Source organism: Corvus kubaryi, unplaced genomic scaffold (assembly GCF_017639235.1).
Source record: "Corvus kubaryi isolate FWS band 111438036 unplaced genomic scaffold, C.kubaryi_AGA036_p1.0 65433, whole genome shotgun sequence".
Taxonomy (NCBI): Eukaryota; Metazoa; Chordata; class Aves; order Passeriformes; family Corvidae; genus Corvus; species Corvus kubaryi.
The window spans coordinates 39,451-65,556 of record NW_024581997.1 but is presented as its reverse complement, the minus strand read 5'-3'; the positions used below and the strand labels follow the sequence as shown (position 1 = coordinate 65,556).

At 44.9% G+C, this 26,106-nt stretch overlaps 1 protein-coding gene across 1 annotated transcript in view; it reads right to left on the bottom strand.

The window, feature by feature from the left end:
* The window catches only part of LOC121673437 (MICOS complex subunit MIC19-like), a 48,221-nt gene that overhangs the window by 1,429 nt on the left and 20,686 nt on the right, over window positions 1–26,106 (bottom strand). The window contains exon 3 of the mRNA XM_042046730.1: window positions 20,955–21,025. Within this exon, the coding sequence (XP_041902664.1) occupies window positions 20,955–21,025 (71 nt within the window). The remainder of the gene's footprint in view (window positions 1–20,954; window positions 21,026–26,106) is intronic.

Here is a 26,106-nt window from a genome sequence, read left to right as displayed (position 1 = left end):
GAACAACAGAAGCACCAGGGATGTTCTCTGTAGACGTCTCCCAGCAGTGATGATTTAGGTCCAGCTAAACCAGAGCTTGTTTAAAATGCTCAACCCCCTGGTGTGAATTGATGAACCAATACAACAGAGCCTGAAGTAACTAAAAACACCCAGAATAAATCTCGCTGTGCCTATATTCCAAGTGATTTTAGAGTGACTTATATCCAGGTGAGGAGAAAAGGGAATGGGCTGCTCTACCCTCGCTGCATAAATTCTGTCAGTGTATCTAAAGCCATTTCAAGGGGGGAACTCTCTAACCCATGATAAAGAGCTTTTTGATTGCTTTTTTTCCCAGAGCCACGCCATCAGTGACCAGAATCCAGGTATTATCCCTTCTTCCAGTGCTTCAAAGGATTCCATACATTGCCAACCATATGGGAGCCCTGTGGGACACATCATCTCCTGCCCTACAGTGACTTCTTTTCATACTCTGACTTTTGGGGTGGGATTTTCGAAAACTTGCTCTCAGCCCTATCCTTCCAGGCACTGCAGGTCAGTGAGAACAAGGCCACTTCCTTCAAATCAACCAAGTCCGTTTTCTTGGATTAATCTCTTGAAGGCAAGCACTGTCTCTGTATTGATCAGCTGTGCTTGCTCCACTCCCCTAATGCTCTGCTGGCACTTTTGGGAAAGCACTAAATGAAATTACTGCCTGGCATTAGAGGGCCACAAACCACAGGCTGCAGGATCTCCTCTTGAGGAAAGGAGATTCCATCGTGCATTATGGGAACCCCTCCGAAGGGTTTCCCATTGATTCCTGTCGGTGATGGATCACAGCACTCTCAGATGGATGGTCAGAAACAACAGCAAGGAAACTCCTCCAAAGGGAAATGAAGTATCTCCCTAACAGAGAACCTCCTGAAGCTGCTATGATTCCACCAATTAATACTTAGATGGGATACTGAGAAGGAACTCCTGGCTGGGAGGGTGGGGAGGGGCTGGAATGGAATTCCCAGAGAAGCTGTGGCTGCCCCTGGATCCCTGGAAGTGTCCAAGGCCAGGCTGGACAAGGCTTGGAGCAGCCTGGGACAGTGGAAGGTGTCCCTGCCCATGGCAGGGTGTGGCACTGGATGGGCTTTAAGGTCCCTTCCAACCCAAACCCTTCTGTGGTTCTAAGAATAAAAGTAATTTTACAGAAGCATTTAAGGGTCTGTGGGGTTTGACTGGGGGAAAAGCTTGTAGGAAAACGTAAACATTGCAAACCCAGCAATTATGTGGATGTGTCAGGAAAATGTGGAAGTTTTAAATGCCTGAGTGGATAAAGCAACCTGGTCTGGTCCCAGGTGGGGCCAGAAGATCCTTACAGCAGGAGGTCCCTTCCCTGAACTATCCCATGTCCCAAGAGAGAACTGCATTTTTGGACATGTGGTGGGACAAGTGTCACCAGAGAATCCCAGAATGGTTTGGGTTGGAAGGGACCTTAAAGCCCATCCAGTCCCACCCCTGCCGTGGGCAGGGACACCTTCCACTGTCCCAGGTTGTTCCAAGCCCCATCCAACCTGGCCTTGGACACTTCCAGGGATCCAGGGGCAGCCCCAGCTTCTCCAGGAATCCATCCCAGGGCCTCACCACCCTCACAGCCAGGAATTCCTTCCCAATATCCCATCTAAATGTCCCCTCTTTCCACTTAAATCCCTTGCCCCTTGTCCTATCACTATCTGCCCCTGTAAAAAAAACCAAGATTGTGTCCCACATCGTATTTATTTATTTAATTGCTCCAGGATTTCACAACTAAACTGAAGCAAAAACACCAACCCTAGGAGTGCAGCAGGAATGCCAGGGAATGCTGCCAGATCTCCATCTCCACTCAGTGTAATTCCAGAACTCCTTTACAGAAACAACACACCCAGAATCTCCAAATGCTTTTCTCAGCAAAAGTCAATACGAGCAGCAGCCACATGGCATGCGAGGAACGAGGTGTTTCTTAATCAAGTTTGCAATTCCTTATCTGCTTTCCCTTCTCCAGCTGCTCCTGAAGCACCTCCCATGCCAGAATAATCTATCTGTGCTGGAATAAACCTCTGAGGGAGCCATGCATCCACCTTTTCCATCGAGCTGATGCATCACAACCTCATAAAGGTAATAGGATGACAACACAAAAGGAAACGAGAGAGTCTTAGAAAGAAATATCCTATGCTAAAGCATGAAAAGAAAATTTAATGAAGGGAACTTTGTACTCATCTGGGTTCTCTCAAAGAGCATAGCTTATTGTACTCCTGGGGGCTCGGCAAGAAGAGCCCCTTCATGGCATTCAAACAAAATGTCTACTAAAGAGGAAATTTGAAATCACCACGGTGAGCTTTGCGAGTTCCGTGCTAAAACTGACACTCTCACTGAAGGAATCTGAATGGCTGATGAGTTTCCAGCTGTGCAGGTATCTGGCATAATCCCCCCCCAGATCAGGACTTCAGGCAATTGTCATAAAATATGGGGGGAAAAATATAGCAACAAAAAAGCAGAGCAAGAGATAAAAATAGTGCCATGAGATGGGCAGGAGTATCCAGGGCTTAATTTAATTCCTCATTAAAGTGCTGACACCTATCAAAGGCAGCTGATTTTATTTGTGTAACCCTTGGCTACTTGTGAAGTACTAAATAAAACAGACCAGACTGATCCTCTGTGCCCAAGCAGCACGGAACAGCCCAACCTGCAGCTCTTTGAGGTCAAATCTTGCTGTGCCTCCTCCGAAGAGCAGCTCAGCACATCCAAACCATAAACTGGGGGTGGTTCCTGGCACGAGGCCATGCTGGGGAAATCCAGGGATGTCTTAACTCGCAAACAAAACCCTACAAATGAACGTGATCCCACTGAGCCCCAAAGCACCAGCACGGGAGGGTGTTGGAGAGGATGCTCTGACCTGTTTTATTTCGCCCTACTGATGGAGGAGAGGAGCCATGCTGTGACCAGGCCTGGCAGAATGCAAAATAAACAACAAAAAAAGGAGGATGTTTCTTGTCTCAGTGCTGTCATAACACACACAAAGGTAAGGAAGAACAAATTGATGCAAACAGGTGGTGAAACAAAAGGAAAACGGAGGCAATCTACACCCTCACGGTGTAGATTGAAAAGTGTGAAACATCCTTATTGTTTTCAAGTGCTTTATCAACAGCCAAGAGGGTTTCCAGAAGGATCTGTGGGAATTTAATCAATCAACATCATCTGTGTCCAGCAGAAATTCCTTCTGAGAAAGAACAAATCATGTTTCATGGAATCAAGGAATGGTTTGGATTGGGAGGGACCTTAAAGCCCATCCAGTGCCACCCCTGCCATGGGCAGGGACACCTCCCACTGTCCCAGGCTGCTCCAAGCCCTGTCCAGCCTGGCCTTGGACACTTCCAGGGATCCAGGGACAGTCACAGTTCTCTGGGCAGTTTGGAAAGGGGATGAGTGAGGATAGAAGGTGGAGTCACAAACGCTTCAGAGAGAAGTCAGTAGGGAACCGGAAATAGCACAGAAGCAGAAGTGGGACATAGAGGGCTTGGAAAATGAAGATGTGTGATTTTCCTGGGATAACAGATGAGGAAGCCAGTGGCAGGATGAAAGGGGATGATGTGAATTTGGGGTAGGAAAGAATCTGCAGCGCTGCTTTCACCAGACAGAGTCAGGGCAAACATCCATTTCTGTCGGCCAGGAGGGAAAAAAAAGGTAAAATAAACATTGGTAGCCTGAGCAGAGATGGATTTGGCTGAGCAGATGGACAGGAAAGGCCACGCTGGAGGTACTTTGCTTATGGAGGCAGCAGGAGAAACGTGAGCCCAGCTCAGGAGACCCTGAGGGAAGGGCAGCTCAAAGCTGAAGTGTGAACGACACCTCTGAAACAGCAGCGAGGCACTTGTGCTCTCCATCATCACCCAAAAAGGTGCTGGTGAGAGGGTTCTTTTTTTAACACGACCTCACCCAAAAAGAGTCTCTTCCAGCAGCATCACTGCCGAGCAAATCCACAGGATGGGTTTGTAGCACAAAAAATAGTTGTAAAACAGAACCCAGGGAAAAAAAGACAAAAGGGCATATGGTAATGAGGTCCTCATTGCTGCACCATTATTTTTAGTTTTTACATTAATTTACTCTTTATATTAAACTATTTTTAAGGATTGTCTTCGCACATGAAGTAGGTGATGACTTGAAGGCGTGTCACGAAACACGCGAGGCACAAACCGAACGGTTCCGCTCTTCCCCGAATGGTTTGGAAGGAATAACACAGATCTGATTGCTGAATATCCACCAAATGCTGGTCCCTAATCAAGCTGTGCCCACACAGAGCCCTCACAATCACTGTGTGGGAAGTGCTGCCAGCAAAAGATCAAGTACTGCGGAGCCGATTCTTGCTTTTATTTACACTCCAATGCAGAGTGTGACTTCTCCAAAAGGTGTAAAAGAAAGAATTTTCCTTACAAATCTCTGCTGAAATGCAGGAGGAGAACCACGGTGGTTTCTGCTCCGCAATTGAGAAGGTAAAATCTACAGAATAATGCTAAATAAATGATTCATGGAGAGGTTGGAGCTCAACTTACTGCACCTTTTGTGCTACTAATGATCAAGTCCGGTGTTAATCTTCCCCGTGTTATTTTTAGATCCTTTCTCCAAAAATCCCAGCACCCCCAAAATCACAGGCAAATGTTTGCCATCCTCTCATTTATTTCATCTCTCACCCAGCCTTCTCAAAAGCAAATAAAGATCCAACACACATTCTGACCTTTGGAATTTAGGGACAGAGATGAGAAGAGGAGGGAAGACATTCCAGCACATTCACACACACTCACTGCAAGAAGAGAGACATTTAATGATGTCTGGGGAGCACCAGGCCAAGTTCAGTATGTTGGCAAAATCCTGGTTTTACAGGGATGACTGGCAGAAAATCCTACTGACCTTGCTAGAGGGCCGGGTTTTCAACCTGGAGAGTGTTTCCCACCTGGTCAAACACCTGGAATGCTGGCTGGATTTTGGAGCAGCCTCTTGGAAAAGCAAAGTGGAAACAATTTCCTTGTGTTGTAAGAAAGAGAGGGAGGGAAGAGCTTCTCTGAGTTAAACAGAGAGAAATTATGATCTTATATCTGGCAAAGCAAGTAATGAACAGAGCTTCAAGATGCTGGAGAAGGACTGGAGACAAGGCATGGAGGGACAGGAGCCAGGGAATGGCTTCCCAGTGCCAGAGGGCAGGGATGGATGGGAGATTGGGAATTGGGAATTGCTGGCTGGGAAGGTGGGGAGGCCCTGGAATGAAATTCCCAGAGCAGCTGGGGCTGCCCCTGGATCTCCCTGGAAGTGTCCAAGGCCAGGTTGGAGCAGCCTAGGATAGTGGGAGGTGTCCCTGCCCATGGCAGGGGTGGCACTGGATGGGCTTTAAGGTCCCTTCCAACCCAAACCATTCCATGATTGAGCAATTCCACATTTGCACATCCTTAACGCCTTTCTTGGGCAAGGACTTAGAAGACAAAGACAATAGGATGAGGATGAGGAAAAATTATCCTGGTTGGGAACCCTGATTTGTTGGATGAACTGGTTGCCAAGGTAATTCTTCAGGCCCTCAGGACACTACATGAGGACCAGATCTCTTCAGCCCAGAGAGGACAACTACAAGAGCTGGATCTCAAATATCAATGAGCTACAGGATGAAATTATCAATGGATTACAGGAGACAGGCAGCCAGAGAGGTTTTCTAGCAGTGGCTTTACAATGCAAAAATAATCCAAACCTTTCCCAAAAAACAGCGAATGAAAAGCTGGGACTCACTGTCAGGGGATACTGGGGTCATCAAAAGCACGTTTGGGTTCAAAAATAATTACCCAGGAAGGTGTGAGATGCCCATCAAGAGATTACAAGCAAGATTTGGCTCAGGAAAGCCCCACACCACCACTTGTTTGAAGGCAAAATGGCGTAACTGCTTATTTCCCTCATTTTTGGCACACTCCCTAAAAACCCACTCCCAGCTGTTGCCCAACAAGCTCAGGGGACTCTGATCCGACCTGCTGTGGCTGCCTATACTCCAAATATCTCGAGGAGCAAGCTATCAAATGAAAACAGGATTCCCATCAACCCTGAAAGACAAAATGAGTCTGAATACTTTTATTTAAATGGCTATGAATCGACTTGCACTCTCCCAAACCACAATTTGTTTATAAAATTCCCCTCCCCTCCAGAAAACGAAGAAAAACCCCCTTAAAATAAAAAGCACACCACCATTACCACACAAATGCACCTCTCCCACAGCTGGCTCCTGCAGCTGCAAAGGAAGCAGCGTGTGGGAATCACCCAAATTTAGGATGCACGTTTCTTTTCAGCTTAAGGGAGAGTTTTTAGTGAATAGCAGGATACTAAAATAAACAATCACGTGGATGGCAAGGATACAAATTCCTTCTAACAGGGGCATGGATGCTGCTACAGAGTAGGAAAGATAATATAGGAACTGCAGGCTTTAATTAGAAGGAACTCGAGGAGGACCAGTTTTATCTCTGTGGAATATTGTGTAGTACCTAAATGTTATATTTAGAAATAAATAAAAAAATACTTCTTGGGCTTGCACACATCAAACCCAACGCCTAATTTTGACAAGTTCACACACAAAAAATGATCCCAGATGTAGCCAAGCCTGTCCAACCACTATTGAGGACAAAATCCAAACTCTTCGCAGCTCCAGAGTCCGATCAGCTCAGTGGGGATGGAGCCAACCCCTCCAATTCCACGATTCCGTGATCAGCAAACCAACATTTGCCTTCCAAACCTCATCATGTAAACCCAGATCACCAATTATTTTTAGAGCTTGCATGTGGAATCACTTGAGCTCAGCTTTACTCCATCCAAAAAAAAAAAAAAAAACATTTAATGAAGATTGGCAAGACTCCACTTGGCTGTTCAGGAGAACACAAGTCAAGGATCATCACTGCAAACAACACCATGTGCTAGAATTCCTTACTATTTACTCCTAATAAGGAATTTGGAGGAGGTTTATGAAGGTTTAGGGAAGCAAAGGAATCAAGGCTCTCCTCAGCTCCAGCTCCAGCTCATGGAAAGGCAGATCCAGCCTCTGGGAGACTGAATTGATGCTTTGCTGATATTTCTATGATAGAAGTGGCTGATGCCAGTTCAGGACTACTTGGATATATTAACTATCAGTACACGATACACTAAACCTCACTATTTCTGATTTTTAAAGGAAGAAATAATTCTGCAACAGTTTGAAACCTGCTTCTATATAAAGGTGGCAAAAAATACAGTTTCATCCACTTAAATGATCCATTTTAATGGTATCCCTGTCCCTACATTGAATTTCCCACAGTAACTTTCCATCACTGTGTGTGTAAAGCACACAGACACACACACAAAAACTACAGACAGACCCAAATGAGCAGCACCAACCAAATCCGGGACAGCAAAGCACATTCTGGATTTATTACTGCCACTTACTTCCCAAGAGCTACGACTCACTGCAGGCTTTGTAAAGGCCTAACATCACACCATCATCCCCAAATCGTGGTGATAAAACCTTCACTGAGCCTCACACTAAAAAAAAAACCCCAAACCAACCAGTTTTGCCTTTATAAAGGTGCTAAATAGTATGTTCTAACAAGCAGACACTTCTCTCCTCTCCAGCAAAGGTCAACTACAGCACTCAACACAAAGCACCACAAGACACTAACTCGTGGCACATTATTATCCAAATATTACTCTCCAGAGCAATATATATTTAACTATTCTCTTCAGCTATAAAAGGCCCCAAAACCCTGTTAACTGACCACAAAAATAAAAGATATTATGGGCAGAAGCAGCGTCCAGAAAAAGCAATCACCAGTTAAACACTTCAAGCCTCGCCGCTCCCGTGGGTGACGATTACTTGAGGGAACTGAAGGTTGTAATCTTAAGAGACAGCAGAACAAATGCCAATTTTCCATTTGGGCATGAAGTTATTTAAGAAAACAGGCTTGGATTCACTCTGCTAAACCACAAAGGCCACGTGTGATTCCACAAGTCTTGGACTGGGATGAGGCCCAGCCACTCTTTTCATAAAATAGAATCGGCTGGGCTGCAACGACAATAAAATGTCATCAACTCCAACAAAGAGCAATAACCCCACTGAGAACACGCTGATGGTGAGGGGTTACTGGACCTTGCTCTAAATTATCTCAGCCTTAATGTGCTTGTGCAGTGTGTTACAGAAACATTCAAACAGAATGCCCTCAGCAGCCTTTCTGGCATCCAGGGAGGGAAAACGCTCCTCACTGGGGCCAGGTCACGAACTGGAGCTGGAGGGATGAGCTGTGAACGACAACATTCACAGTTTTTCACTGTCCTCATTAGTTTAAAATTATTTTTCAAGTTGTAATCTTTCACTGCCTGTTGGTGGGTGTTTCCCTCAGGCTGTTGTAAGACACAACAATGAGGATACTCCAGGGCTGGAGACCCTGGGAGAGCTGGGGGTGCTCACCTGGAGAAGAGAAGGATCCAGGGAGAGCTGAGAGCCCCTTGCAGGGCCTAAAGGGGCTCCAGGAGAGCTGCAGAGGGACTGGGGCCAAGGCATGGAGGGACAGGACACAGGGAATGGCTTCCCAGTGCCAGAGGGCAGGGCTGGATGGGAGATTGGGAATTGGGAATTGCTGGCTGGGAGGGTGGGCAGGGGCTGGAATGGAATTCCCAGAGCAGCTGGGGCTGCCCCTGGATCCCTGGCAGTGTCCAAGGCCAGGCTGGACATTGGGGCTTGGAGCAGCCTGGGATAGTGGGAGGTGTCCCTGCCCATGGCAGGGGTGGAATTGGATGGTCTGGAATGTCTCCTCCAACCCAAACCATTCCCAGACTCTGTGAGGGCACCAGGGGAGCAGTCTGAAGCAGAAGGCAGAGGGTACTGATGGAAACCTCAGTGCCAGCTCACAAAGACCTTCCAAAGGTCTCTCCTCACCCCCTCTGTGTGCTGGCAGCACTAATCAGACTCTGGCTTACTTAACAGAACTTCACTCTGCTCCAAGAAAGTCGTTCTTCTGTTTTATAACCTTAGCACAGATGATTTTCAAGCTCCTATTTCTTTGTGCCAAGGTCTTCAGGTAGTTTGGGAGAGGGATGCTTTTAAGTTAAAGCAGCTCAAGTTTGACAAACTTTAGATTAACCACTCACATTTTCCCCAGTTAGGTCGTGGCCCTTGATTTCAGCTGGTTCTCACTCAAGTTTTCTGCTAATTGCTGCTGTCTGAAGAATTCAACTTGCTGCTGCTGAGGCTCATATTGTTACAAAGGATGGTGCCAGGCTGAGAGAAGGAAAATAGTTCTTGCCATCTACAGATGAAAATGGTGATCTTTGCCATCATGCTGAGGGTTTTGGGTTTGTTTTTAAGGGCTTAAATATAAGAGTCTGAAATAACCCTCACAGGAGAACAGTCATAATTTAGGGGAAAATGCGCCAGGGATGGAAATTGTAAGAGAAACAGCTTTTTTTCCCACAGACCTTTCCTCCTCCTCCTCCTCCTGGCTGGGAGAGCTGGGAATTCAGCTCTGGAAAGAAGGCTCCAGGGAGAGCTGAGAGCCCCTTGCAGGGCCTAAAGGGGCTCCAGGAGAGCTGCAGAGGGACTGGGGCCAAGGCATGGAGGGACAGGAGCCAGGGACAAGGGATTGAGGGGATGGGACACTTGTGCAAGCAGGTATAATTTCAATGACCTCTTTCATTCCATACAAACAAAAAAGGCCTCTCTGGGGGGTCCTGCCAGTAGAAAGCAGCAGGATTTTCTCATGTTCATCCCACTCCGTGGGAAAGGTGAGTCCACTTTAAAGCTGAGGTGGGAACAAGTGCAAACCCCCACCCCCCCAAAAGGTACAGGGAGCTCAGAGAGACAATAATGAACATAATTAGTCAGTTATTGTTTGCTCTCCTTACAACCCTACTTTATAATGCTCCTGCCAGCAGAGCTGGTTTATGGCATGTCTTTTTCATGCAGCAACCTTTCCATAAATCAAAGCCTCAAAGCAATACCAGGCAGTTTCTCCTGCAGCCTGTTTGAAAATAAAAGTTAACACCGAGCCCTGGCTGTTATCAATCTTCATAAATGTGCCCATGATACAGCAAATCTGTTCCATACTACCCCAGCTCTGATCCTAATGCATGCACAGGAGCAACCCAGTGGCTTAATGGAGCTCCTAAATGGCTTGGAAGTGGGAGCCACGTTAAGTGGCAAGGGAACTTTGAAAGGACTAACTGCTTTTCTCATTTCTTTCGATATAGGATAAAATTATTCCCCTTCTAGCTTGAAAAATGTGTACTGCGCTACGACAGGAATTTTCACACACACAAATAGAGACCCCAGGAAAATGTGGGTCGTGTTCCAGGGACTGCAGTGAGAAGGGGAAATTATCAGTATTTGAGCTGTTCCTTTTAGCAGGGGTCTGTGGGACTGAGGGCTTTTATATTCAAGCACTGAACTGAAAATCTGAGAGAATTAATAAACTTATTGCAGTGGCACACACCCCCTCTGAAGGAGGGGAAGGGAGAGCTGATCTGTATTAATTTGTATTTTCCAGGGCCTGAAGGGGCTCCAGGAGAGCTGCAGAGGGACTGGGGCCAAGGCCTGGAGGGACAGGAGCCAGGGAATGGCTTCCCAGTGCCAGAGGGCAGGGCTGGATGGGAGATTGGGAATTGGGAATTGCTGGCTGGGAGGGTGGGGAGGGGCTGGAATGGAATTCCCAGAGCAGCTGGGGCTGCCCCTGGATCCCTGGAAGTGTCCAAGGCCAGGCTGGACATTGGGGCTGGAGCAGCCTGGGACAGTGGGAGGTGTCCCTGCCCATGGCAGGGCTGGCACTGGATGGGCTTTAAGGTCCCTTCCAACCCAAACCAGTCTGGGACTCTCTGAAAACAATTTATTTCCAGCGCAGATCCAGAGCAAGAGGTGGAATTTGATCTTCCCACATCTGCAGCAGAAGGATCCAAGGCGCAGCAATGACTTTTTCTGCCTGAATATCACATTTCCCAGGTACTGAGCAATCAAAAGAATTCCTGCCCCTTGCAGGGTCATGCTCAGAAACCAGAGAGGAGCAACGATCTCCACATTTAAATTAGAGCTAAATTAACTTTACCTTGAATTACTTCATTTCAAAAGCCCCCGCATCCCTTTTTTGGACTGTCCACAAGAATATCTGCATTCCTCTACCTTGAGAACCAGAAGTATTTAGTAGAGAAAAACTGGTGAATTGCCTAAATTTGACACTGAATTTACCAATAAACCACTTGTTTTTAAGATCTACATTGATCCCACTGATGGGATCTTTTTATTGAGAGGATTTTAACAATTTTTTGGCCAAACTTTTGTGCCTGGTCAAGGCAAAGGGAAAATACAGGATGAAAGAAAAGGGCCTGGATTCCCTCAGCCCCTCCCAGAGCAGGATTTCACTGACAGCAAAGAGGTTGTGTCCATTCCACACTGATCTACAAACCCTGTCCAGCAAAACCTTTCCATTCTGATCTTTCTCTGCTTCCAGTAATTCCCATGGCACAGCATTTGTTTGGAATTATATCCCTCTTAACCCTCCCTTGGAAGAGGAGTCCATCCTTATAGTTTACAGCCACACTCCAGTGGTCTCCTCTAACGTACTCAAAATAATTTTATTTTATTTAGTTTCTTTTGCTCAGTTCCTTTCCTCAGGCTTAAAAAACCTGGCTCGAAATATTTCAGGGTATTCTTTATTTAATATCCCAGGCAGGTGGATGGGAAAACACAGTGAGACAAAGTGTGTATTTATAATTATTTAGGTTTTAAACACTGAAAAATTTTCCAATTTTAGTTACAGGTCTCCTGCATCTACAGAACCATTAACACTGAACTGCTCCATAAACAGCCCCGAGGAAAAAAATCTCCTAAATCTCTCCTACTGAGCAGTTTTCTGTCATTTTATCCTTTTTTAGGGATAGAAGGATGTGCTTTTTGTGCTTCCATGGAACATAAAACTCAGGTCACATCCATCCAAGCCAAAAATGCCAAAGCAAACCACAAACAGCTCAGAAATCCCCTCTAAAAACCAGCAGGAAGAGTTCTGGCTTGCTTCAGAACGAAGCTCATGTTCAGGAAAACTGGAAAATGCATTCACCAAATACCATAAAAAGCTTTAAAAAATTGGGTTTAGGTGATTTCATGACAGATATATTCATTTTTCTCCCACAGATCTCAGTTTTATGCTTTAAAAAGCCACTGAAAGAAACAAGCAGCACGCTCAGAAAATAATTAGCATTTTGCAGCGAGGAATACTGAGAAAAACAGGCCAAAATTTGAAGAAAATACAGGCAGAATATCTGGAAAAAAAAAATCCTGTAAAGGACAAAGATTAAATAACAGCAGAGCATTTGAAGGGAAATAAATGAAACTTGAATTTTCTGCCAGGGAGATGGGATTTTGTTGGATCTGAGTCCTTCCAAGCCCCCTGGATAACCTTTAGCTCCACACATGGCACAGTAACACCAGCAAATGTCTACAATTAATTGACTCACAGTCATTTTTTGAGATGCCCATTAGGAAACCTTGGGGAAAGCTTGGGAAAAACCGGAATTTTCAAGCTAAAATAAGAAAGGATTTTTTTTGGTCAAGGTTTGGTATCTTCTGGGAAATACTTCCAAAATGGCCCTATTCATAAATGGCAACTCATGTCTATAATTCAGTTGTCAAAATGACCAATTTTCCTTGATCAAAGGAGTAAATTGATGAAATGTGGAAGTTTCAGGGTAGAAAGAGGAAGTAAAGCTCATGAGAACAGGATTGATGCTGTTCCCCTGTTCAAAGCTGTATGAAAATGTACATTTTGGTGAACTCCTGGAGAACACAACTGCTTAAGAAATGAAATTATGGTGAGAAAAACCCACTTAAGCTGGAAATGCTACAGCCAGGATCAACAAAGAAAGGCAAAACCTCACTGCTTGAGGCTACTGAAGATGGAAACCAGAAGTTTGGTGACTTAAAACCTCTTGCTGTGAGACCCAAACCAATTCACTAAAAAAAAATACACATTTTGTATGAAGAAGTAAAAAATGGCAGTAATTAACCCCTTAATTCCAGATTGAACTACAGTCCCTTGGACCTTGGCCATGTCCCCACCCTTAAGGGATCCCACTGGTGTCCCACTGTACAGGAGCTTTCTGGTTTTAATTCCACTGCAGAGATGGATTAATTAAAGGTAAATTTACATGAGGCAGGTGATTTGCTGGCATTTTAAACCACAAAAAAGCCCAAACCCCAGGCACACCTGCAAAGGCTTCCCCAAAATCCATATGCTGCTCCTTCTCCAGATGTTTCCAGCTGCTGCTCTGCACTGCCAGGACCTCCAGTGTGAGGATCAGCCTTAAATAAATGCAGTTTGGTTCTGGTGTCAGCAGCATTTCTGCTCTTTGGATGCTCTGAGGATGAGGATTTATTTTAAAAATGTAAAGGCAACAGCACCTAATGCTGGGTGGGTGTCGGAAGATAAAAAAGTTGTTGGAAATTCCAGACCTGATGGGACACCTGAAACCCTGACTTCTACCCAAGGTCCAAATCTGGTTGGGATTCACCTCAGTTTAGACTGCCCTGAGCAAAAAGAAAAATAAACCCCAATATTGGAAGATAAATTGCAATTGCCAGTGTAGCTCTCCCATTAGAACCTACCTGTTCTCCTAAATTCTTACCTATTTCCCAGAGGAAAAAAAAAATAAATATTTTTATGCCATTCAGGATTTTTATACCACTTTACCTGTTAGTAACAGGGTAAGGCAGGTACACTACACCTGCCAGGTGTCACCATCCTCAAGTCCAGGAATCATTTTTATTCCCAGCAGTTAAAATTTCCCTTTTGAACTCATCTCATGTGAACCAGGAGGTATCAAGATGGTTTAACACTTCCCTGGAAGTGTCCAAGGCCCGGCTGGATGGGGCTTGGAGCAATCTGGGATAGTGGAAGGTGTCCCCACTGGATGTCCTTTAAGGTCCCTCCCAACCCAAACCATTCTGTGATTCTACAATTTGACCACTTTAAGAAACCTAAATACTCATTTTACAAACCTTATTTTACAGCACTTTGCAACAAAACCCAGGATTTGAGATTATTTCCCCACATATTTACTGCCTGCTTTGACTTTAGATTGGGATTTCCCTCAGGTGCACTCCAAGCAGAATGGCTGTGGTGTATTTTCTTCCCTGATTTTCCAACACTACTGGAAAGGAGATGAAAAAAAGAAGAAAACCGTATGTCATGTGGTAACATATAGAGATAATTGGTAATTCATTCTTCACCCTGTGCCCAGGAACAGGTGAATTCTCCTTAAAAAAATCCCACCACCAGCTCTGGGAAACATCCTCCTTCCCCTAAGGGAGGTTTGGCTGCTGTGGGCTCCCACATGAGATTTGTAGGATTTGATCCTACGGATGGCTTGGCCTCATTAAAAACATCCTTAGAAAAGGTATTTGTAAATGTCAGCCACGAAAGATTAGGAAATACAGAACAAATTAATAATAAAAAGGAGCTGCTCTGGGGTTTAACCTCACGGCTTTAACGCTGTAATTGGGAAATCAGCGACTCATGTTTGGAGGAAATCCCAACAAAGGATAAGGCATTAAAACAAGAGGCTTTATTCCTTGTTTGCAATAAACCTTGGGAGGGAGCAGGCAGCCAGATGTCCCCTGGCAGAGCCTGGAAAGCCAAACTCACTGGGAGGAGCCACTCATTCCTTGGGAGCAGCTCCCAAACCCGCAGCTGGCAGCAGGGACTGTCCCTAACGAGGGCATCCAGCAATTTTCCCAGGACTGGGCTGATTCCCAGCCCACCAAAGGAGAATCCCATCGATTTTACTGGGGGCCACCAAGGTGAGAGTGCAGAGTTTCACTCGCTTCTTTCACAGGGAAGCCTTGAAACGACTTCGTGTTTCTCTGTAAGCAAACAGAGAAGAGCAGCGGTGCTGGAACACATTTCCCTTTCCAACACATCCACCCTGAACAGGAAAAGGATCTTCTGAACAGGAAAAGGACCTGCAGATCATAAAATCACAGAATGGTTCAGCTTGGAAAAGACCCTGAAGATCATCAAGATCTTCCAGTTCCAACTCCACCACCACAGGCAAATTTTCCCACACAGTTATCATCCCACTCTATCCTGCAGTTGTCCCCCCACAACAATATCCTACAATAATTATCCTGCTTCACCTGTCCCCCCTCCCAGAAAATCTTTTATTTTCCGTATTAATCCCTATAAAATTAAAAAAAATTCCTACTCCTGACTTGGTGCTTTACAAACATTAATTTTAGATTGCTTTCTCTATTCCAGACAGTAAAGGATCTCACTGTGTGAAAAACTGGGGATAGCCCGAGGGGAGATTTAATGAATGTATCCATGATTTCTAGAAAGGGGGGGAAAAAAAAAAGATTATGCCAAACGTGGAAAAAATTGACTTACCCTCTTCATTAATGTGCTATCTAAATTTTGAATAATGGATTTTAAAAGTTAATATCACTCTCAAAAACCACAGAGCTTCGATCCTGTTTCCTGACCAACCAAGCACATTTAAATCTCACATCAGAGCTCAGAGATTTCAACGAAAACACATCCCCCTGCACAGACTCACCGTTCTCCGTGAAAGAGAAGCACACAGATATTACACCAGGCTCCCTGGCTCCCACTTTGCTCAGAAGGAATCTGCATCCAGCTCCAAATGCACAATTAATATTTCATCCAGCCCTGCTGAGTACCCTTGAGCTCCTAATTGACTGCACTGATCAAAGGAACAAAGTTAAATATCTGCGTTGCTGGAGGGGAACCCAAAGTTGTCGTGTCTGAAGTGACAATCACAGGTAAACACACTGAAAAAGGGCTTCAGGGAATTCTGAGATTCCAAAGGATAACAGGAGAATGGCCAAAGGATTCTCTTATTTATTTATCGGTGCAGAGCAACTGAGACAGGGGGAACTGCTGCCCACCCAAGTCCCCTCCTTAAGCTGGAACCAGATGATTTTTAAGGTCCCTGGGTCAAAGCACAATCCCTTGAACAAAGCAGCAGAAAGTCCAACAGATTTCTTGAGTGAGTTCACAGCCCTCAGGTGGATCCATGAGGGCCAAGCCCTGAGTGAAAGAACTGAGCAAAGAGAAGAGTTTATTCACAAGGAACAGGATTTGGGATGTGCAAGATAAACAAGAGACTGGAAAGATCTATTAAAGTCTCTTTCCAAAGTCTCTTCCCACCTGAAGCAGCTCTGTGTGCTCAGAATCTGGACTGGTTTCAAGCTAAGAGGGGTGACAGCATCACTTCCATGCTGGAAAACTGTACCTACACTTGGCTTGTGGAGTGAAATGTGTTTGAGATCAGACACCTCTGCTTGAGTCACGGTAAGAAACTCTCGTGGTGTCAGCACAGCTGTGTGTGAAGAGGTGAAAGAGCAGAAGGAGAAATAAGACCTTTGAGTAGCTCTGTTGCTAAGAAAAGCTCAGGGGTTGAGCTGAGTTATGGCATTTAACTCTTTAATTCCCAGCATCATTTACAAACAGCTCACACCTCTCTAAGGGATGTCAGGAGTAACTTGGGACATCATCCCCAGACAGAACACGTGAGAAAAAAATCAAGGAGACCACCAGCAACAGCATCATCAGCAAACAATCCTGCAGTGATTCTCTCCTGACAAAGCACCACCTGTTTGCTGTATTTGTAAGAGAAAAGATTAATTCCCGAGGTTTCTGTGCAGAGCTCACTGTCCTTGGCTGAGCAAAAGACGCTTAACTAAAGGCACAAAGCCTCCAGGCTCTGCCCAAGGATTTTTAGTAGCTTCCTATTTTCTGTTATTGAAAAAATAGTATTCATATAGGATTGAAAAAGTAGTATTTCATTAAGAACTGATAATCTGGACTTTTAACTTTCGTTTTTAAAAGCAGCTGATGTTAATTCAGGGCCAGGTTGGATGGGCTGAAGCAACTTGGTCTGGGGAGAGTCCCTGCCCATGGCAGGGGTTGGAATGGGATGGGATTTAAGGTCCCTTCCAACCCAAACTGTTCTGGGAATCAATGATGTTATTTAAGGTACAACAGGAACTTCTACAAACGGGAAGTTTGGGTCTGCACAAGCAGAAATAAAGCACAAATTCTCTGCGTGGCTCTCTGCACCACAGATTTCTGTGTTACAGAGGTATGTGAGTGCAGCAGGATGGTGACTGAAGATATTTGCATTAAGAAACTATCAATATTCCTCATTTACAGGCGGTGCAAGAGCCCTTCAGAAGTCACCATATGTGCCCCAACATCAGAAGGGTAACGAGGACAAGGAAATAAAGCCACACTTCCCTGGACTCGGTCCAAAACCATCAATAAAAAGCTGATTTTCTCTCTCTCCTGCTTTTTTTCCCTCAGTGTCCAAAGATTTGGCAGCACTGCTTTGTGAGACAATTATATCTGAATATCAAAGTGTTGCTGTTATTAATTTACTGTGGTTTCACTGCACTCCTTCTCAGCTTCACAGTTCACAACAACACCAGTTAGAACACAAAGGAACTACTGCTAATATTTCAAACATTCACAGCTCAGCATCAAACAGAACTTCATGTGGGAGGTGTCCCTGCCCATGGCAGGGGGTGGAACTGGATGATCCTTAAGGTCTTTTCCAGCCCAAACCACTCCATGATTTTCTGATTATAACAATGCCTTAAATTCTATTTTCAGTAAACATTATTGAACCAGGCTTTGTGATAGAGAAATCCCAATTAAAGGAAGACATGATATTGATGATTTGTCATTTATTCCCCCCCATTCTATGGGAACTGCCAATGAGGGTCATGTCCAAAAGTTTGTAATAAAGGGACAAAGCTCCCCAAAAATCTGTGACTCAATGAACACCCCAAACTTCCAGATGATGCAAAGGATCCTCTGGATTACAACTGTGTCAAAGCAAACTTTGGGGAATTAATTCCATTCTTGGGGAAAACCTCACCACCAAACTGATCAGTCAACCCCCATGGAGGACTTGGGGTTTCCATCAGTCTGGCCAGCTGGGGATTAAGTTTTTCCCAAAAAAACCCAGCAGTAAGAAGCAATTCCACATTGTCCATGAGAGCAGCAGAGCAGGAGAGGAATGGCAGAATATTTAGGAAAAAGCACCAATGCACAGCTACAAATTCTAAATATACCACCAGAAATCAAAACCCACAGAAGAGAAGAACATTTATTTTAGGCTGCCTTTGCCCTCTCTGCTTCTTAAATGAATAATGAAGATGTCACTTGGCTCGAGACACCACAGGGGAATAAAATGTCACCACCGCAGCTGCCGAATTCCCCACTCCCAGCCCTCCAAATTAAGGGGAAAAACCCACAAAACAAAGGGAGAATTTGATTAGGAAAAGTTCAAATCCTTGCCCAAAGCCTGGCTCTTCCTGTAATGCTGCATTCTTCTCTTCTTGTGTAAACTTCTCATTATAACAGAGCCATCTTCATAATGGAATAATTGGGGTTATAATGTAACTGTGGGAACATAATTCCAGCTTTAGGAGGGGCAGCATGGCCCTGTAATGTTGTTTTAATGTGATTTGGGGACTGCAGGAACTGCCTGAACCTGCTCACTTAGGATTTGATCAATGGGAATTAGGCTCTTAAAGAGATGAAGCATTTGATAATTCCCAATTTGATCAATGTGAATCAGGGCCTTCGTGGGGATAAAACATTTCTCATGGACGTTTGGAATATCAGCTTAATGCAGGCAGCAACAGGAACTGCAGACTGAAGACTTGCAGGTCTCTGATCCAGATCCACGTGGGGTATTTATATTTTTCCCCTTTTAACAGGGTTTAATTATCCCTAGAGACTGATGAAGCCACAGCTGATGTAATTTCACGGATTAAATGGAGGAAGGAAAATCCAGGAAATATTTAATATATAACAACACCATCCACTTCTTGCTCTTGGAAGTGATGCAGCTTAAAAAGTGGAAGAAATTCAAGTTCTATCACTAAAACTTGGTCCCTAATTCTAGACATGCCTAAAATAAAGTCAGACTATTTGCTAATAACCCCACAATTAGATCCATTAATCTTGCACTTGGAACCTGAAATCACAGGCAGCACATGGCTTTATGCATTAACAAAATTTAGCAGCTCAACCTTACTTAATTCTTCTTTTACAGCCAATTAAACAACTCTTTAAACACCACTGGAGCCTCTGTCCTCTGAATCCTCACGTGCAATTAAACTGCACATGAGAAGTGCCTGTGACACCAAAGGAGCATCTTTAGGTCTCACTAAATCATTCCTCATTTATCCATCAAGTTCCATGAAGGAGGCAGTGATAAAATAACATCTCCTGCATCGAAACCTTCAATGAAAGGATACGGTGTTTAAAAGGATTTTATGTAAGGGAAAACCTTTAAATTGGAAAGGAATATTGGTATTTCAGGCACTTCATCAAATCTGCCACAATTTATGTGCATATTTCAGGCACCTTTTGATTTCCTGTTTTTTTCCTTTTGTTGTCTTTGAAGGCAATGGACCAATACTGGATCCACTGATGTAAAAATTACAAATAAATTTTAGGAAATTTGGCTTCAAGTGCAAAAGCAGCACAGCAATTGCAGTACTGCTATTACAGACCAGTCAAATGGATGATTTCAATTTATACCTTTCTAGAAAATTAAGAAAAGACCAAGCTCATCGAGTGTTAGGAATGTGATTCCCTCTCCAAATTCCCCTCAGTAAATATTCCTTGATTTCTGTACCCTTTAAAATGGTTTTCTTCAGTTTCTTCGATGCTCAAGACTGGCCCCTGCTCTATCAATCAGCTCCATTTGTACAGAAAGGAACCCAAAGTATTTGATTTATCTATTTTATTTAGGAAAACATTTATGTATCAGGAGGAAAATCCCAATCCCAAACCCATCTCCCACCTCTGACCACTAAACCCAGCCAGAGCTCTTCAAATCCCAACAAAACCTTGTTTTGGAATAATGCAAGTGAAATGAGGCAATCATTTGATTTAAAAAGCTGAGAATATCCCACTGTAACAGAGGAAGGAGACACCCAGGTGGGAATTTTATCCCAACCTACCTGGATTTCCAGACATGATGGAAAACCCTCCGAATTATGCTTAAATCAGACCTTGATCAATGGTCGTCCTGTCCCTCTTGCTTAAGGGACAGATGAATTTAGTGCTCAGTATACTCTGCACCATTAAACACTACAAAATTTTTTACATATACACCAGAGAATATTCAACAATTCATGCTGTTAAGAGAAAAAATGTGTTTTTCTTACACTTTAAAATTTTATTTGTATCATTACCAGCAGCTCAGAGAGGACTTTTCTCTTCCTGCTCATCAAAAATCAAAACAAAACACAAACCAGAAGAAAATCCCTCCACAAATCTAAAAAACTCGTGGCAGAATAATTCATTTTCTGCAGCATTTCTTGGTTAGAGGAGAGAATTGAGGCTGTAAAAAGTTCTGTGTCCTCACTAAAATGATAAATGGAACCTCTTGCCTGAGGGATGGAGCAGCCCAAAGGGAAGAGTCCAAGGCTAAGGGTCACTGTCACTTTGATCCATCAATTACCAGATCTTCACTTCACTCTCTTCAGGACTAATCAAAATTATTTAATTTGACCTTCACTGTTGAGGGCAGAGTGAAATTCCTCATTTAAATCCTTCCCATGGTGCAAGCACGGGATGGATGGGATCGTGATGCAAAGCTGGAATCCCATTTTCGGGGCTCCATCAGAGAGAGGGATCTATTCTTAGACTCTTTCATGCTTCTTATCAACTACAAATTAACAAATGTATACTAAGTGGGCATCCCATTTCTCTGCAGCTTATGGTTCCTATACATTGGCCTCCAAATTCTCCCAAATTCCCTCCTTTTAACAGCCAGAGGGACTGATAGGATCTGTGAGGGAGGAAAGGGGAATTATTGTGCATTTTGATGTGGACAGAACTCACGCAGCTGCCAGGAAAAAAACAGGAGAACAGACTCACTTGAACCGAGCTGAGACTTCATCAGCAGCTTTTTGGTATTGCTCAGTGGTGACTTTGTAGAACTGGGCACTCTGGAAAGAAAACAGAATAAATACAGATTCCAGTTAACAGCATTTACAGGCACGCTAATATCTAGTCAATAAAGCTAATTTGGATTTAAGTTGTTTCAAAAAACCCTCAAAACCTAACCATAAAATGACAAAGTTTCAGAAATTACTTTTTTTGGGGGGTGGTTTTTTTTTTAAGTGCATCCTCTTGATTATGCAAAAGGAATGGCTCCTGGGGAGGAAACCCTAAAGGGACACGGGGTAGGAATCCCATACTCAGCACAAGGTGCTCCTGGACTCTCTGCAACTTCTTCATTAGAAATTAAAATCAAAATACAGATTCTTTACTCCTTTGCAGTGCCCTGTTTGTGTTCCTCACACACATCTCCTCCCCTGCCTCACAGGTGACACTCGAGCCAAGCTTCAAAGTCACACAATAAATTAACCATGGCTCCACCTTCCCTTTTGCTCCTTGCCTTGAAAATGCCTCTCTAAGGAGTTCCTGGAATATTCCAAACTCCCAGGTTGCTTCAATCAGTTGCTAATTTTAATTTTTAAAGCCAGGCAGCTTCAGAACTGATTTTCATCTCCCTTAAACCCAGGGATAGCTTTGATTTGGTTCTACAAAATCATTCATTTCCAAAGCACAGGTGGGAGATGCTCACCAAGCAACAGAACTTTTCTATGTGTGAAAACAGCAAGGGCAGTTTCTGGCTGTGGGAAGAAGGGGGAGGATATTCCAGAGGAGCACAAGGATGGCATGAGGTCAGACAGCTCTGGGAGAGGCCTGGAGGGGCTGGAGCGTGTCCAGGGAAGGGAACGGAGCTGGGAAGGGGCTGGAGTGGCTGAGGGAGCTGGAAAGGGGCTCAGGCTGGAGCAAAGGAGGCTCCGGGGGGACCTTGTGGCTCTGCACAAGTCCCTGACAGGAGGGGGCAGCCGGGGGGGTCGGGCTCTGCTGCCAGGGAACAGGGACAGGAGAGAGGGAACGGCCTCAGGCTGGGCCAGGGCAGGGGCAGGCTGGATACTGGGAAAATTTCTTCCCCAAAAGGGCTGTCCAGGGCAGCGCTGGAGTCCCCATTCCTGGAGGGGTTTCAAAGCCGTGTGGATGTGGCATGTGGGGACATGGGGGCAGTGGTGACCTTGGCAGTGCTGGGAATGGTTGGACTCGATGATCTCAAAGGTCTTTTCCAGCCTAAAGAATCCTGAGATCCTACAGCCTGAGACAAATCACTGGAATGTTGTTTTGCTTCATGTCTCAATAACACAGAGGTGGCATTTTTCAGGAGGTTTTTATAGCCTCGGCACAGCTGGACCTCAGCTATAATAACCAAAGGCACCTGGCTGCCCAGCTGGAGGGAGAAAGCAAAGTTGAAGCAGCTCAAAACTCCTCTGAAACCATTTTCCTCTGAATGCTGGTGGAAACAGGGCGTGGAGAGGCAAAAAGGTTCTGCTGGCATTTGCAAGAATTCTCGTGTAGCTTTGAGTCATCGGCATCCCAGGGAGTGATGTTAACATGGCAACAAAATCCTGACAATCCCACACTGGGAGATTGCATCAAAACCAGCTGAATCCTTATTTTAACAACCTGGGACTTTATCCCACGGTTTGGAGTTACTGATGCCTCAATATTGATTTTGCATCTTTCAAATATTTAACATATGTCGGGCTGGGAGAGCTGGGAATGTTCACCCTGGAGAAGGTTCTGGGAGAGCTCAGAGCCACTTCCAAGCCTAAAGGGGCTCCAGGAGAGCTGCAGAGGGACTGGGGACAAGGCCTGGAGGGACAGGAGCCAGGGAATGGCTTCCTACTGGAAAAGTGAAATTTAGATGAGATATTGGGAAGGAATTCCTGGCTGGGAGGGTGGGGAGGCCCTGGAATGGAATTCCCAGAGCAGCTGGGGCTGCCCCTGGATCCCTGGCAGTGTCCAAGGCCAGGCTGGACATTGGGGCTGGAGCAGCCTGGGACAGTGGGAGGTGTCCCTGTCCATGGCAGGGGTGGGACTGGATGGGCTTTAAGGTCCCTTCCAATCCAAACCATTCCATGATTCCATAACACACATGGATGCCACGATCCAGTCCACGGGAAGCATCATTCCAATTTGGTGTAAAACAAAGCAGTTTAGCTTAAGACACTGATGTATGAAAAAGCAAAATGATGGAAACATTTTTAGGAGGAAAAAAGTGGAAAAGCCTGGAAGTGGAGAGATCAGTCTTCCACAAAAGTCCCAGATGACACAGGTCTGTGGTCACTGGGGGAGTAAACATGTCCTGAGGAATATTTATCATCTTATGAGCAGTGCTGGTCTCACTCCTGCAAAAACACTTCCCGAAATTCCAAAAGAAGCAGCACCAACTACAGAAAAAAGGCAAAGAAAAACATTCTTCCAAGCTCTCTCCTTGTGAATGATAATCCTGAAATGTACCGAAATCAGTGAATAAAATGCCAGCTCCAGACAGGGGTAAAATTGTATTGCAGGGCTCCTATTTTCTCACAAATGATAACAAATTGGGCAAGAGGTGCTGCAGGCAAAGGTCAGGCCTGGATCAGCAGGAGCTCAGAGCTCTGCTGCACTCCCCACTGCCAGCCCCACACCTAATCACTCATTTGCACCAAAACCGAGGTTTCCACGCACGGCACCGGCGGTCATTTATTTTTTCATAAATCATCGTTGGCCGGCGAGCAAATGGAAGTGAAATTCTCCTCACACCAGTGACCCCCTGGCATGCAGCAATCCCAGCTGCCCAATGACAGCCAGACCCAGCTTGTTGGGATGGGATGGGATCGATAGGGCCGGGATGAGCCCGCGACGGGTGGCAGGGCGAGCGTGGCCAGGGCAGGGCTGAGATGATGAATCGCTCTCCATCACCCCCTGTCCCCTCCCAGGCCAACACGGACTAGAATCTTATTTAAGCTGCCATTTATCTTTCTTTGGCCCGGTCAATAAAGATGAACAGAACAGTTGTAAGGATCGATTGCAATTTTTTATCATTTTCAAGCATGAAGGAGCATTTCTGACATAAAAACAATATTGAGGGTGTACTTGTTCTGCTTTTTAATTGCAGTTCAAGTGATCAACTGAGCTGCTATGTATGCCCACAAGTTTCAATCCTACAAGCTATCAAGAAATCATTTGTTATCTTAGATGAAGTGTGCTGTTTGTTGGCTCAGGCCTTCCTTTGAAATTCACTCAGATTCTCTTTTAGAGATAAACTCTCTGTAATCCAGAGATGAAGTTTCATTTTCCCAGTCCTCCCTAATCCTCCAGATAAAAGTGCAGTGGTCATTTCCCTAAATGCAGATTAAAAATGGTGCCGTAACATCATTTCCTCATCTCCAGATAAAGGCATATATTTATTATCTTCATCCTTGGAAGTGTCCAAGGCCAGGCTGGATGCGGCTTGGAGCACCCTGGGATAGTGGAAGGTGTCCCTGCCATGGCAGGGGTGGAACTGGATGAGTTTAAAGTCCCCTTCCAACCCAAATCCAGTGGTTTTGGCCCAAAGGTAATGAACATATTGCAGTAAAATTGAGTAACAAGTGGTGCCTTTTCCAGAACCACCTCCAGAGTGAACTGAGAGAAACAGAGGCTGAAAGAGAAGTTAAAGAGAATTTCAATTTTCATTGTAAATCCATCCAATTTTCCCTGACACATACACAGAGCCACAGAAAATACAAATAATGCCATAAGTCACGAAGAGCAAAATGAGATCTAACCACGGGTGAAAAGTGTTTTCACCACGTTTGCCACTGAAATAATTTTCCCTGAGTGAAAGTGGGAGCAGCTTTTTAAAGCTGGAGGAATAAGAGGAGAATTATTTCTCTCGACAGCTCTGATTTCAAAGGTCTGTGTAAGAAAATAAATTCCTGGAGCCCCTCACAAGGTCACTGTTTTGTCTGCATGGGGGACCTCAAAGCACGAGTACACGTTTCACTCTGGGCTGAAAATCTTCAGATTTGCAGCCAGGTAAAGTTCTGAGAGATCCTGTGTCATGCAAGCTGATAAAAGATTATCAAAAGAACAAGGAGAACTTGAGATCCCTCATTTAATTTCACCAGAGCTACTTCACCTATATGCACCATTTTATTAAAAATGTGGCGAAGCTGTTTCTGCTGCAGACAGACCACGACTTATTTTGGCACTGAATTCTTGCTTTTAAGCCCCCTGGCTCTTAAAGCCCTGAAGAAATTCATTATGAGAGTAACATTCATGCAATCTATTTAATTTTTTAAATTAAATTTAATAGTTACGTAGTTAAGAGTTGATTTGACAAAGAAAAAAAAGACATTTGACTTGCATACAACAGAGACAAATCTGCCCTTTTGCTTCAAGTTAGTGCTGTGAAAGACAAAAATGAGCCCAGCTTGACTCCAGCTCAGCTCAGCACCTGCTCCACCCACCAAAGGAACGAAGGGCTTGGGCTGTTTGGCACCTTTGAGAATCAGGGGAGAATTTTTAATTTAAAGACTTCTTCCTTCTCATCCTCCCCCACAGAAAGACTCAAAGCATCGGCAGGCAAAGATTATCCTGTTCCCTGAAAGGCAAATTGGGAAGTTTTCTGTGCCTCTTTTAAATCCATTTCTGCTGCAGTTAAGCTTCTTTTCTCCCTTAATTGTACTTGTGGCCATTTCATCTCAGTATCTCTAACAAAGCCATTTGTGGGTAATAGGAAGCATTTTGTTTTAATCATCCTGTTGACACAGAGCCTGAGATCTGAATGGCCTCAAGAGAAGAGATTTCCAAAGCCACAATGAAGTTGTTTCACTGATTTTAGTCCAAATTCAAGACTGACCAGGCTGCTCCAAGCCCCAATGTCCAGCCTGGCCTTGGACACTGCCAGGGATCCAGGGGCAGCCCCAGCTGCTCTGGGAATTCCATTCCAGCCCCTCCCCACCCTCCCAGCCAGCAATTCCCAATTCCCAATCTCCCACCCAGCCCTGCCCTCTGGCACTGGGAAGCCATTCCCTGGCTCCTGTCCCTCCATGCCTTGGCCCCAGTCCCTCTGCAGCTCTCCTGGAGCCCCTTTAGGCCCTGCAAGGGGCTCTCAGCTCTCCCTGGAGCCTTCCCTTCTCCAGGTGAGCACCCCCAGCTCTCCCAGCCTGGCTCC